The 14774-nt window shown below is 39.8% G+C and overlaps 1 protein-coding gene across 1 annotated transcript in view; it reads left to right on the forward strand.

Annotated features, from left to right (window-relative positions):
- The window catches only part of PTPN20 (protein tyrosine phosphatase non-receptor type 20), a 109295-nt gene that overhangs the window by 68707 nt on the left and 25814 nt on the right, over positions 1 to 14774 (forward strand). The window contains exon 5 of the mRNA XM_064269092.1: positions 13131 to 13346. Within this exon, the coding sequence (XP_064125162.1) occupies positions 13131 to 13346 (216 nt within the window). The remainder of the gene's footprint in view (positions 1 to 13130; positions 13347 to 14774) is intronic.

The following is a 14774-nucleotide window of genomic DNA, read 5'->3' on the forward strand; positions in this document are numbered from 1 at the left end:
ATACTCCTAAACTCATTCTATGAAGCCAGCATATCCCTGATAACAAAACCAGGTAGACGACACAAAAAAAAAGAAAAAAAGAAAAGAAAATTACAGACCAATATCCCTCATGAACTTAGATGCAAAAATCCTCAACAAAATTCTAGCCAGTAGAATTCAACAACATATCAAAAAAATAATTCACCATGACCAAGTGGGATTCATACCAGGTATGCAGGAATGGTTTACCATTAGAAGAACAATGAATGTAATCCATCATATAAATAAAACAAAAGACAGGAATCACATGATCTTATCAATTGATGCTGAAAAAAGGCATTTGACAAAGTCCAACACCCATTCATGATAAAAACTCTCAGAAAAATAGGAATAGAAGAAAAATTCCTCAACATAATAAAGGGCCTTTACACAAAGCCGAGGACCAACATCATCCTAAATGGAGTCTAAAAGCATTCCCCTTGAGAACAGGAACCAGACAAGGCTGCCCTTGATTACCACCCTTATTCAACGTTGTGCTGGAGGTCCAAGCCAGAGCAATTAGGTTAGAAAAAGAAATAAAGGGCATCTAAATTGGTAAGGAAGAAGTAAAATTATCTCTGTTTGCAGGTGATATGATCTTATACACAGAACACCCTAAAGAATCCACAAGAAAACTCCTGTAATTAATAGAATATTTCAGCAAAGTATCAGTATATAAGATAAACATTCATAAATCAATTGGATTCCTCTACACCAACAAAGAGAATGTTGAAGATGAAATCACCACCAAATCAATACTATTTGCAATAGCCCCTAGAAGATAAAATACTTTGGAATAAATCTAACCAGAGTCGTAAAAGACCTATATACAAAGAAAAGTACAAGACACGACTGCTAGAAAACCAAAAGAGACCTACATAAGTGGAAAAGCTTACCTTGCTTATGGATAGGAAGACTCAACACTGGGAAAATGTCTATTCTACCCAAAGCGATCTATACAGTGCAATTCTGATCCAAATTCCACTGGCATTTTTTAATGAGTTGTAGAAACAAATCACCAACTTTATATGGAAAGGGAAGAGGTTCCGGATAAGTAAAGCATTGCTGAAAAGAAGAAAAAAGTGGGAGGAGTCATATTGCCTGATTTTAGAACCTATTATACCAGCACAGTAGTCAAAACAGCCTGGTACTGGTACGACAACAGATACATGGACCAATGGAACAGAATCAAGAATCCAGACATAAATTCATCTACCTATGAGCAGCTGATATTTGACAAAGGCCCAAAGTCTGTTAAATGGGGAAAAGACAGTCTCTTTAACAAATGGTGCTGGCATAAGTGGATACCCATCTGCAAAGTGGATACCTCACACCATGCACAAAAACGAACTCAAAGTGGATCAAAGGCCTAAGTATAAATTCTAAAATGATAAAGATCATGGAAGAAAAAATAGGGACAGTGCTAGGAGCCCTAATACACGGCATAAAAAGTATTCAAAACATTACTAGCGAAGAGGGAGCCAAGATGGCTGACTAGGTAGACACTACTTCGGATCCCTCTTGCAACAAAGACTCGGAAAAACAAGTGAATTGATCACATACATGACAATCTAGGAACCCTGAACAACAAACACAGGTTTAAAGAGTTGACCTGAGTGACAGAGACGGAGAACGAAAGCAGCACCTGATTTTGGAGCCTGGAGCCAGCGTCCCAGTCAGGTAACCTTGGCGTCGGGCTTAGGACTGGGCCCAGGGGAGCTGAACACAACATCCTGTGACGGCGCAAACACAGGGCGCAGCCCTACCCCCCTGAACTGACCTCGGGAGGGGGCCCAGCTGGTCCGTGCGGGCGGCGCAGTGAAGCGGCTGGTGGGGGGAGAAGCCCCCGGGAGGCAGTGACTGGTTTTGGAGCCGGGAGTGCAGCATCCCAGCCGGGGAACCTTGGCGCCGGGCTTTGCACTGGGCACAGGGGAGCTGAGCACAGCATCCTGTCACGGCACAAACACGGAGCGCAGACCTACGCCCCTGAACTGACCCCGGGAGGGGTCCCAGCCAGTCTGCGCAGGCGGTGCGGTGACGCCGCTGGCGGGAGGAGAAGTCCCCGGGAGGCAGCGACTGATTTTTGGAGCCGGGAGTGCAGCGTCGCAGCCGGGGAACCTTGATGCTGGGCTTTGGATTGGCAGTGGAAGATCTGACCGCGGCTTCTGTGGGCCCGACCCTCGGGGGCAATCTTTACACAGCCAGCACACATAGGCGACACGCCCCTCGGGAATCTCAGATAAAATAGTCATCCCAAGCAAGATGAGCAACTTTGGCTATATTCCGGGGTGCTACTCTCTCCTGTTTTTCTGAACCCTCCCCTCCCCTTCCCAGGCGGCTTCATTAACATCGGAATTTCCTGAGCCAGAGGGAGAATGGCTCCGGCTCCGCGGCTTTTCTTTTCCCTTTTATTTTGGTCTTTTCCTAACCCATTCTTCCAGCCTGAGAGAAGCAACCACAAAAAACCCAGGGACCAAAAATCCTTCCCTAATCAGACTAAAAACACAGAAGCAGCTCCAGCCAAGTATATATGATCCATATCTCGGGCTTTCATCCCTACAGGGAACAAGGTGGCTATTATAATGCAAAGGCATTTCTGATAGGGATCTGACTGCATTTTTTTTTAGCTGATTTACTGGAAAAACAAGTTTCCCAGGTCTGATATCTCTGCTTATTCAACAGAGCCCTAACTCACACACAACAGGGAACTGAGGGCTGAAGCTCCCGCCAGACCACCTAGTCTCTTGCCTTAGGGGTCTAAGGAGGGTGACACCTACCAATCTGTAGAGGTACTTGCATTGGGGGCCTAAGGTACAGCTGCAGAGCCCTCCCACCAAGGTGCTTTAGGAATAGAGACACATCTACCTCACTGACACTTGGGGGAAGCCTGTCAGCATCCGGCCCCCACCCCGGAGTGTGAACCCCAGCTGCTAATAGAATCTGGTGCACACAACTATCACCACTACTTCTCAAGGTGGATGGGTGTTAGGGTGCAGCACACACTTGATGACCCAAAATCAGATTCTACTCAAGAATAGTGAATAGACTCAGGCATATATATCTGGCAACAGCCCAAACCAGCTGGTAATAGGTCATAAGTAAGTCAAGGGCTACAAGAAACAAGACAGCACAATCTAGTAGCCCATCCACGTATATTGAAAGAAAACAAAACAAGACTCAGTGAGCAAATATAGAATAAATCACTACAATATCTTAGTGATGGCTCAGAGACAGCAGTTGATATCAAACCACATAAAGAAGCAGACCATGATTGGTTCTACAACTCCCCAAACTAAAGAATCAAAATCTTTCCCAAATGAAGATACAATCCTGGAATTATCAGATACAGAATATAAAAAACTAATTTACAGAATGCTTCAAGACATCAGGGATGACCTCAGAAATGAAATAAGGCAATCTGCAGAAAAAGCCAAGGAACACACTGATAAAACAGTTGAAGAACTCAAAAAGATTATTTAAGAACATAGTGGAAAGATTAATAAGTTGCAAGAATCCATAGAGAGACAGCATGCAGAAATCCAAAAGATTAACAATAAAATTACAGAATTAGACAACGCAATAGGAAGTCAGAGGAGCAGACTCGAGCAATTAGAATGCAGAGTGGGAAATCTGGAGGACGAGGGAATTAACACCAACATAGCTGAAAAAAAAAATCAGATAAAAGAATTAAAAAAAAATGAAGAAACCCTAAGAATCATGTGGGACTCTATCAAGAAGGATAACTTGTGTGTGATTGGAGTCCCAGAACAGGGAGGGAGGACAGAAAACACAGAATAGTTGAAGATCTGCTGACAGAAAACTTCCCTGACATCATGAAAGATGAAAGGATATCTATCCAAGATGCTCATCGAACCCCATTTAAGATTGATCCAAAAAGAAAAACACCAAGACATATTATCATCAAACTTGCCAAAACCAAAGATAAAGAGAAAATTTTAAAAGCAGCCAGGGAGAAAAAAAGTTCTCCTTCAAGGGAGAATCAATAAGAATAAGTTCAGACTACTCAGCAGAAACCATGCAGGCAAGAAGGCAATGGGATGACATATACAGAGCACTGAAGGAGAAAAACTGCCAGCCAAGGATCATATATCCAGCAAAAAAAAAAAAAAAAAAAAATTTTTTTTTTTTTTTGCAAAACTCTCTCTGAAATATGAAGGTGAAATTAAGGTATTTACAGATAAACACAAGCTTAGACAATTTGCAAAAACCAAACCAAAGCTACAAGAAATACTAAAGGAAATGTTTTGGTCAGAAAACCAATAATATCAGATACCAGCACAACACAAGGTCACAGAACAGAACATCCTGATATCAACTCAAATAGGGAAATCACAAAAACAAATTAAGATTAATATAAAAAAAAATGCTCAAAACAGGGAATCATTGAAGTCAATATGTAAAAGATCACAATAATCAAAAACAGGGACTAAATACAGGTGGCATAGAACTGCCATATGGAGAGGGATACAAGGCGATATAGGACAATACAAGTTAGGTTTTTATTTAGAAAAATAGGGGTAAATATTAAGGTAACCACAAAGAGGTATAACAACTCCATAACTCAAAATAAAAACGAAGAAAAACGTAACGACTCAGCAAACATAAAGTCAAATACAACGAAAATGAGAATCTCACAATTTACAAAGAAAAATGTCTCAGCACAAAAAAGTAGGTGGAAAAATGAAACTGTCAACAACACACATAAAAAGGCATCAAAATGACAACACTAAACATTTATCTATAATTACGCTGAATGTAAATGGACTAAATGCACCAATAAAGAGACAGAGAGTCTCAGACTGGATAAAGAAACACGATACGTCAATATGCTGCCTACAAGAGACACACCTTAGACTTAGAGACACAAACAAACTAAAACTCAAAGGATGGAAAAAAATATATCAAGCAAACAATGAGCAAAAAAGAAGAGGAGTAGCAATATTAATTTCTCACAAAATAGACTTTAGACTTGAATCCACCACAAAGGATAAAGAAGGACACTACATAATGATAAAAGGGACAATTGATCAGGAAGACATAACCATATTAAATATTTATGCACCCAATGACAGGGCTGCAAGATACATAAATCAAATTTTAACAGAATTGAAAAGTGAGATAGACACCTCCACAATTAGAGTAGGAGACTTCAACACACCACTTTCGGAGAAGGACAGGACATCCAGTAAGAAGCTCAATAGAGACATGGAAGACCTAATTACAACAATCAACCAACTTGACCTCATTGACTTATACAGAACTCTCCACCCAACTGCTGCAAAATATACTTTTTTTTCTAGCGCACATGGAACATTCTCTAGAATAGACCACATATTAGGTCATAAAACAAACCTTTGCAGAATCCAAAACATCAAAATATTACAAAGCATCTTCTCAGACCACAAGGCCGTAAAAGTGGAAATCAATAACAGAAAAATTAGGGAAAAGAAATCAAATACTTGGAAACTGAACAATACCCTCCTGAAAAAAGACTGGGTTATAGAAGACATTAAGGAGGGAATAAGGAAATTCATAGAATGCAACGAGAATGAAAACACTTCCTATCAAAACCTCTGGGACACAGCTAAAGCAGTGCTCAGAGGCCAATTTATATCGATAAATGCACACATACAAAAAGAAGAAAGAGCCAAACTCAGAGAGCTGTTCCTACATCTTGAGCAAATAGAAAGTGAGCAACAAAAGAATCCCTCAGGCACCAGAAGAAAACAAATAATAAAAATTAGAGCTGAACTAAATGAATTAGAGAACAGAAAAACAATTGAAAGAATTAACAAAGCCAAAAGCTGGTCCTTCGAAAAAATTAACAAAATTGATAAACCATTGGCTAGACTGACTAAAGAAATACAGGAAAGGAAACAAATAACCCGAATAAGAAACGAGAAGGGCCACATCACAACAGACCCAACTGAAATTAAAAGAATCATATCAGATTATTACAAAAAATTGTACTCTAACGAATTTGCAAACCTAGAAGAAATGAATGAATTCCTAGAAAAACACTACCTACCTAAACTAACACAATCAGAAGTAGAACAACTAAATAGACCCATAACAAAAAAAGAGATTGAAACGGTAATAAAACAACTCCCAATAAAAAAATCCCTGGCCCGGATGGCTATACTGCAGAGTTCTACCAAACTTTCAGAGAAGAGTTAACACCACTACTACTAAAAGTATTTCAAAGCATAGAAGATGACAGAATACTACCTAACTCATTCTATGAAGCCACCATCTCCCTGATATCAAAACCAGGTAAAGACATCACAAAAAAAGAAAATTACAGACCTATATCCCTCATGAACATAGATGCAAAAATCCTCAACAAAATTCTACCCAATAGAATTCAACAACATATCAAAAAAATAATTCACCACGACCAAGTGGGATTTATACCAGGTATGCAAGGCTGGTTTAATATTAGAAAAACCATTAATGTAATCCACCATATAAATAAAACAAAAGACAAAAACCACATGATCTTATCCATTGATGCAGAAAACGCATTTGACAAAGTTCAACATCCATTTATGATAAAAACTCTCACCAAAATAGGAATTGAAGGAAAATTCCTCAACATAATAAAGGGCCTCTATACAAAGCCAACAGCCAACATCACTCTAAATGGAGAGAGCCTGAAGCATTTCCCTTGAGAACGGGAACCAGGCAAGGATGCCCTTTATCACTGCTCTTATTCAACATTGTGCTAGAGGTCCTAGCCAGAGCAATTAGGCTAGACAAAGAAATAAAGGGCATCCGGATTGGCAAGGAGGAAGTGAAATTATCTCTATTTGCAGATGACATGATCTTATACACAGAAAATCCTAAGGAATCCTCCAGAAAACTACTGAAACTAATACAAGAGTTTGGCAGAGTCTCAGGTTATAAGATAAACATACAAAAATCGCTTGGATTACTCTACATCAACAAAAAGAACATTGAAGAGGAAATAACCAAATCAGTACCATTCACAGTAGCCCCCAAGAAGATAATCTACTTAGGAATAAATCTTACCAAAGATGTAAAAGACCTATACAAAGAAAACTACAAAGCACTACTACAAGAAATTCAAAAGGACCTACTTAAGTGGAAAAACATACCTTGCTCATGGACAGGAAGACTTAACATAGTAAAAATGTCTATTCTACCAAAAGCCATCTATACATACAATGCACTTCCGATCCAAATTCCAATGTCATTTTTTAATGTGATAGAGAAGCAAATCACCAACTTCATATGGAAGGGAAAGAAGCCTCGGATAAGCAAAGCATTACTGAAAAAGAAGAAGAAAGTGGGAGGCCTCACTCTACCTGATTTCAGAACCTATTATACAGCCACAGTAGTCAAAACAGCCTGGTATTGGTACAACAACAGACACGTAGACCAATGGAACAGAGTTGAGAACCCAGATATAAATCCATCCACATATGAGCAGCTGATATTTGACAAAGGCCCAGTGTCAGTTAATTGGGGAAAAGATAGTCTTTTTAACAAATGATGCTGGCATAACTGGCTATCCATTTGCAAAAAAATGAAACAGGACCCATACCTCACACCATGCACAAAAACTAAATCCAAGTGGATCAAAGACTTAAACATAAAGACTAAAACGATAAAGATCATGGAAGAAAAAATAGGGACAACCTTAGGAGCCCTAATACAAGGTATAAACAGAATACAAAACATTACCAAAAATGACAAAGAGAAACCAGATAACTGGGAGCTCCTAAAAATCAAACACCTGTGCTCATCTAAAGACTTCACCAAAAGAGTAAAAAGACCACCTACAGACTGGGAAAGGATTTTCAGCTATGACATCTCCGACCAGCGCCTGATCTCTAAAATCTATATGATTCTATCAAAACTCAACCACGAAAAGACAAACAACCCAATCAAGAAGTGGGCAAAGGATATGAACACACACTTCACTAAAGAAGATATTCAGGCAGCTAACAGATACATGAGAAAATGCTCTCGATTATTAGCCATTAGAGAAATGCAAATTAAAAGTACCATGAGATTCCATCTCACTCCAACAAGGCTGGCATTAATCCAAAAAACAGAAAATAATAAATGCTGGAGAGGCTGCGGAGAGATTGGAACTCTTATACACTGCTGGTGGGAATGTCAAATGGTACAACCACTTTGGAAATCTATCTGGCGTTATCTTAAACAGTTAGAAATAGAACTACCATACAACCCAGAAATCCCACTCCTCGGAATATACCCTAGAGAAACAAGAGCCTTCACACAAACAGATATATGCACACCCATGTTTATTGCAGCTCTGTTTACAATAGCAAAAAGCTGGAAGCAACCAAGGTGTCCATCAACGAATGAATGGTTAAATAAATTGTGGTATATTCACACAATGGAATACTACGCATCGATAAAGAACAGTGACGAACCTGTGAAACATTTCATAACATGGAGAAACCTGGAAGGCATTATGCTGAACAAAATTAGTCAGAGGCAAAAGGACAAATATTATATAACACCACTATTATAAGATCTTGAGAAATAGTATAAACTGACAAGAATACATACTTTTGTGGTTACAAGGCGGGGAGGGAGGGAGGGTGGGAGAGGGTTTTTTACTGATTAATTAGTAGATAAGAACTGCTTTAGGTGAAGGGAAGGACAATACTCAATACATGGAAGGTCAGCTCAACTGGACTGGACCAAAAGCAAAGAAGTTTCCGGGATAAACTGAATGCTTCGAAGGTCAGCAGAGCAAGGGCGGGGCTTTGAGGACCATGGTTTAAGGGGACTTCTAAGTCAATTGGCAAAATAATTCTATTATGAAAATATTCTGCATCCCACTTTGAAATGTGGTGCCTGGGGTCTTAAATGCTAACGTGCGGCCATCTAAGATACATCAAGTGGTCTCAACCCACCTGGATCAAAGGAGAATAAAGAACACCAAGGTCACACGATAACTATGAGCCCAAGAGACAGAAAGGGCCACACGAGCCAGAGACCTACATCATCCTGAGACCAGAAGAACTAGCTGGTGCCCAGCCACAATCAATGACTGCCCTGACAGGGAGCACAACAGAGAACCCCTGAGGGAGCAGGAGATCAGTGGGATGCAGACCCCAAATTCTCATAAAAAGACCAGACTTAATGGTCTGACCGAGACTAGAGGAATCCCGCTGATCATGGTCCCCAAACCTTCTGTTGGCCCAGGACAGGAACCATTCCCAAACACAACTCATCAGACATGAAAGGGACTGGACAGTGGGGAGGAGAGAGATGCTGATGAAGAGTGAGCTAATTATATCAGGTGGACACTTGAGACTGTGTTGGCATCTCCTGTCTGGAGGGGGGATGGGAGGATAGAGACAGTTGGAAGCTGGCAAAATTGTCACGAAAGGAGAGACTGGAAGGGCTGACTCATTAGGGGGAGAGCAAGTGGGAGTATGGAGTAAGGTGTATATAAACTTACATGTGACAGTCTGACTTGATTTGTAAACATTCACTTGAAGCTCAATAAAAGTTAAAAAAAAAAAAACATTACTAGCAATGCACAAACACTAGAAGAGAAACTAGATAACTGGGAGCTCCTAAACATCCAACGCTTATGCTCATCCAAAAGAAAAAAATAAAAAAGACTCCACCAAAAGAGTAAAAAGACAACCTACAGACTGGGAAAAAAAAATTGGCTATGACAAATCTGGTCAGCATCTAATCTCTAAAATCTATAAGATACTGTAAAACCTCAACAACAAAAAGATAAATAACCTAAATAAAAAATGGACAAATGATGTGAACAGATACTTCACTATAGAAGGCATTTGGGGGGGGTAACAGATGATGAAATGCTCAGTATCATTAGTCGTTAGAGAAATGCAAATCAAAACTGCAACGAGGTGCCATCTCACCCCAACAAGGCTAGCATTGATCCACAAAACACAAAATAATAAATGTTAGAGGGGTTGTGGAGAGACTGGAACACAGAAGGCAGACGGAGACAGGTGCTGGTTGAATGGACACAGGAAATACAGGATGGAGAGGAGGAATGTGCTGTCATATTATAGGGAGAACAACTAGGATTACATAAAAAACAGTGTGTATATGTTTTTGTCTGAGAGACTGACTTGAACTGTAAACTTTCACTTAAAGCACAATAAAAAAAAAGATCTAGCTAATTGATGAAGGTGACTATACTAAATAACAGGTTTTCAGTGTAGACGAAACAGCCTTATACTGAAAGAAGATGCCATCTAGGACTTTCAAAAGCTAGAGAGAAGTCAAGGCCTGGCTCCGAAGTTTCAATGGACAGGCTGACACTCTCGTTAGGGTCTATTGCAGCTGGTGACTTTGAAGTCGAAGCTAGTGCTCATTTACCATTCTGAGAATCCCAGGGCCCTTTAGACTTATGCTAAATCTACTCTGCCTGTGCTCTATAAATGGTACAACTAAGCCTGAATGACAGCACATCTGTTTACGGCATGGTTTACTGAATATTTTAAGCCCACTGTTGAGACCTACTGATCAGAAAAAAAGATTCTTTTCAAAATATTACTGCTCATTTACAATGCACCTGGTCACCCAAGAGTTCTAGAGATTACTGTTGTTTGTAACCTAACATCCATTCTGCAGTCCATAGATGAAGGAGTAATTTCAACTTTCAAGTCTTATTATTTAAGAAATACATTTCATAAGGCTGTAGCTGCCATAGATAGTGATTCCTCTGATGGATCTAGGCAAAGTAAACTGAAAACCTTCTGAAAAGCATTCATTATTCTAGATTTCATTAAGAACATTCAAGATTCATGGGAGGATGTCCAAATATCAACATTAACAGGAGTTTGAAAGTAGTTGATTGCAGTCCTCGTGGATGACTTTGAGGGGTTCAAGACTTCAGTGGAAGAAGTAACTGCAGATGTGGCGGAAGTAGCAAGGGAACTAGAATTAAAAGTAAAGCCTGAAGATATGACTGAATTGCTGCAATGTCATGATTAAACTTTAATGGCTGAGGAGTTGCTTCTTATGGATGAGCAAAGAAAGTGGTTTCTTGAGATGGAATGTACTCCTGGTGAAGATGCTATGAACACTGTTGAAATAACAACAAGGATTTAGAATATTACATCAGCTTAGATGACAAAGCAGTGGCAGGGTTTGAGAGGATAGACTCCCATTTTGAAAGAAGTTCAACTGTGGATAAAAGGCTATCAAACAGCATCACATGCTACAGAGAAATCTTTCATGAACGGAAGAGTCAATTGATATGGCAAACTTCATTGTTTTATTTTTAGGAATTGCCACAGCCCCTCCAGTCTTCAGTGACCACCACCCTGATGAGTCAGCAGCCATCAACATCGAAACAAGACCATCCACCAGCAAAAAGATTACAACTCACTGAAGGCTCAGATGACGGTTTGCACTTTTTAGCAACAAAGTTTTTTTTTTTCCCCCACAGGGGGAAGGGTAATCAAGATCAAGAGCCCAAGGTTGACTGCCATGAGGCGAATTTACAGCAAGTAAGTGGTTTGTCTGACCTCTGCCTCATAGCAGTCAGCCTTGGGCCATTGACCTTGACTCATTTTCCTCTTGTGAAGTTAGAGGAGGCCATATACTGCCCCCACCATGCAATATTTACACCTTGTCCTTCGTATGCTTTGTGGGATTTTTTTTTTAATTATTGCACTTTACATGAACAGTAAAGTATTTCTTAATTAGGATATGAACTTTTTTTTAGACATAATGCTATTGCATACCTAATGAACCACAGTTTAGCATAAACATAACTTTTATATGCGCTGGCAGATCAAGAAATTTGTGTGACTTGCTTTATTGCAACATTTGCTTTATTGTGGTGGTCGAGAACTGAACCCGTAATATCTCCAAGGTATGCCTGTAGGTCATGGTGATAGCTTTCCTCAGCTTAGTACCTTCATAAGGTTTTTAAGTATTAATTTTATCATTCAATTTCATGTACCAATGACTCAAACTTTAGTTTTCTATTTGGTATTCAGTTAAAAGAGGTCTTAAACGTTACCCTCTCTCTCTGCCATTTATAGATCAGAGGACGTTCCTGCTTTTGTCAAGTGATATGTAATATTGAAAACATCAGTAACTATAGTTTTCCTAGGTTTATAATTTCGGGGTGAAAATTCTAAAAAATAAAGGATTCCAGAAGAAGGTCTCTGAGCACCAGCATCTTTATTAAAAAGACTTAGGAAAAAGAGGTGCATTAGGTGGAGCAGAGGAGGAGAGAACCCCATTTTGAGTTTTTTCACAAGGGTCCCCATTGTAGTAAGTTGAGAGCCCCATGCTAGGGGAAGGGTGATCCCTTTGGAAGGGATTATGTGCAAACTGAAAGTCCATTGTCTGCCATCCCTGAGTCTTTGTAACTCTCCTTCCAGAAGGCTCAGCACAGGAGTTGGGGGCCGCAGGTGCTGGCATGGCCATTTGATCACTTCGCACTTACTGCCAGAGAAGTTCTGTGCATCCCAGCTGGGTGGCTTGATAGCATCAACTGGTTTGAATTAAATGTAGTATCATGATAGTTAAGCTAAGGTTGTTTGCCTTTTTATCTTATTCCTAACATACCAGCTCATGTGTTGCTCTAAATATTTTTGAATCTTGGTTTTTCTGCAGACTGCATTATATGTAGTCCCAGTGCTACATGCATTAGGCTTATGACCTAAGCATAAGTCTCTCAATCCCTCTAATACTTAGCATCTTCCTCTGTAAAGTGAAGATAAAATAGTTCCTGCCTCGCAGGGTTGATAATGAGGATTAAATGAGAAAATACATGTGAAGTATCTGGCAGAGTACCTGGCATATAGTAGGTGCTCAGTTTGTGTTACCTGTTAGTATTCTTCTTATTATTGTTATTGTGTTCTGTAAAAGGAATACCCGGCAACTTCTAGATTTCTTAGAAATAGGAAAATGAGGTTTTAAGTATTCATTTGAAAGCTCTATATAATACCGTATAGCCATTATTATTATTATTGTTGGTAGAAATGAAATGAGATCTGTAATATAAGAAATGGATCATTTCTCTTTCAGTCTCCTCCTTCACTATTTCTCTTATCTCAGTTTCTTTCACTCTCTCTCAACAGAAGGGAACTGTTCACTTTGTAAGACAGTTGCAGTTCACTAACTGGCCAGACCATGGCACTCCTGCCTCAGCAAATGATTTTATCAAGTTTGTTCGTTTAGCAAGGAAGAGTCACCAGAGGGGACCCATCATTGTCCACTGCAGTGCTGGCATAGGCCGCACTGGGGTACTCCTGTGTGTGGATGTTGTGTTCTGTGCCATCGAAAGGAACTTTCTGGTAAGTGTGTGAATCAAGCGGATAAAACAGTGCTGTTAGTAAACAGTACTTTTAACAGCCTTGCAATACTGGAAGACTCACATTAGGCCTTCAAGAACCACTGGTAAGTTGAAAGCCCATGCAGCCTAACTTGCTACAGGTTACTTAACCTCTATGAACTGTTGGCTTCTGGGGCTAGTCATGAGAATTAAATTATAGACTGCAAATAACTGGTTGAGGGCAGTGTCTGGTATGTATTAGGAACACAGTGTGAGTTCATTTTCCCTCTACTGTCCCCTGCCCTACACCCCCCACATTTTTTTTAGAATATTGTTACACAATATACATATTAAAAAAAATTCTATTGCAGTTTAAGTGAAACTTTACACATCAAGTCAGTCTCTCGTACAAAACCTTATATACACCTTATATATATTCCTATAGCCCCCACGTGTCTGTCAGTTTGTCATACTGTGGGAGCTTGCATGTTGCTGTGATGCTGGAAGCTATGCCACTGGTATTCAGATACCAGCAGGGTCACCCATGGAGGACACGTTACAGCTGAGCTTCCAGACTAAGACAGACTAGGAAGAAGGACTCAGTAGTCTACTTCTGAAAGCATTAGCCAGTGAAAACCTTATGAATAGCAGCAGAACATTGATATAGTGCTGGAAGATGAGCCCCCCAGGTTGGAAGGCACTCAAAAGATGACTGGGTAGAGCAGCTTCCTCAAAGTAGAGTCGACCTTAATGACGTGGATGGAGTAAAGCTTCCGGGACCTTCATTCACTGATGTGGCATGACTCAAAATGAGAAAAAACAGCTGCAAACATCCATTAATAATCGGAACCTGGAATGTATGAGGTATGAATCTAGGAAAATTAGAAATGGTCAAAAATGAAATGGAATGCATAAACATCGATATCCTTGGTGTTAGTGAGCTGAAATGGACTGGTATTGGTCATTTTGAATCAGACAATCATATAGTCTACTATTCTGGGAATGACAGCTTGAAGAGGAATGGTGTTGCATTCGTTGTCAAAAAGAACGTTTCAAGATCTATCCTGAAGTACAACGCCGTCAGTGATAGGATAATATCCATACGCCTACAAGGAAGACAAGTTAATACAACTATTATTCAAATTTACACACCAGCCACTAGGTCCAAAGATGAAGAAATAGATTTTTATCAGCTGCTGCAGTCTGAAATTGATCAAACATGCAATCAAGATGCATTGATAATTACTAGCGATTGGAATGAGAAAGTTGGAAACAAAGAGGAAGGATCAGTAGTTGGAAAATATGGCCTTGGTGATAGAAACAATGCCAGAGATCGAATGATAGAATCTTGCAAGACCAACGACTTCTTCATTGCAAATACCTTCTTTCACCAACATAAATGGCAACTGTACACCTGGACCTCGCCAGATGGAACACACAGAAATCAAAT

The sequence above is a fragment of the Loxodonta africana genome, chromosome 16, assembly GCF_030014295.1.
Source record: "Loxodonta africana isolate mLoxAfr1 chromosome 16, mLoxAfr1.hap2, whole genome shotgun sequence".
In the NCBI taxonomy this organism is placed as follows: Eukaryota; Metazoa; Chordata; class Mammalia; order Proboscidea; family Elephantidae; genus Loxodonta; species Loxodonta africana.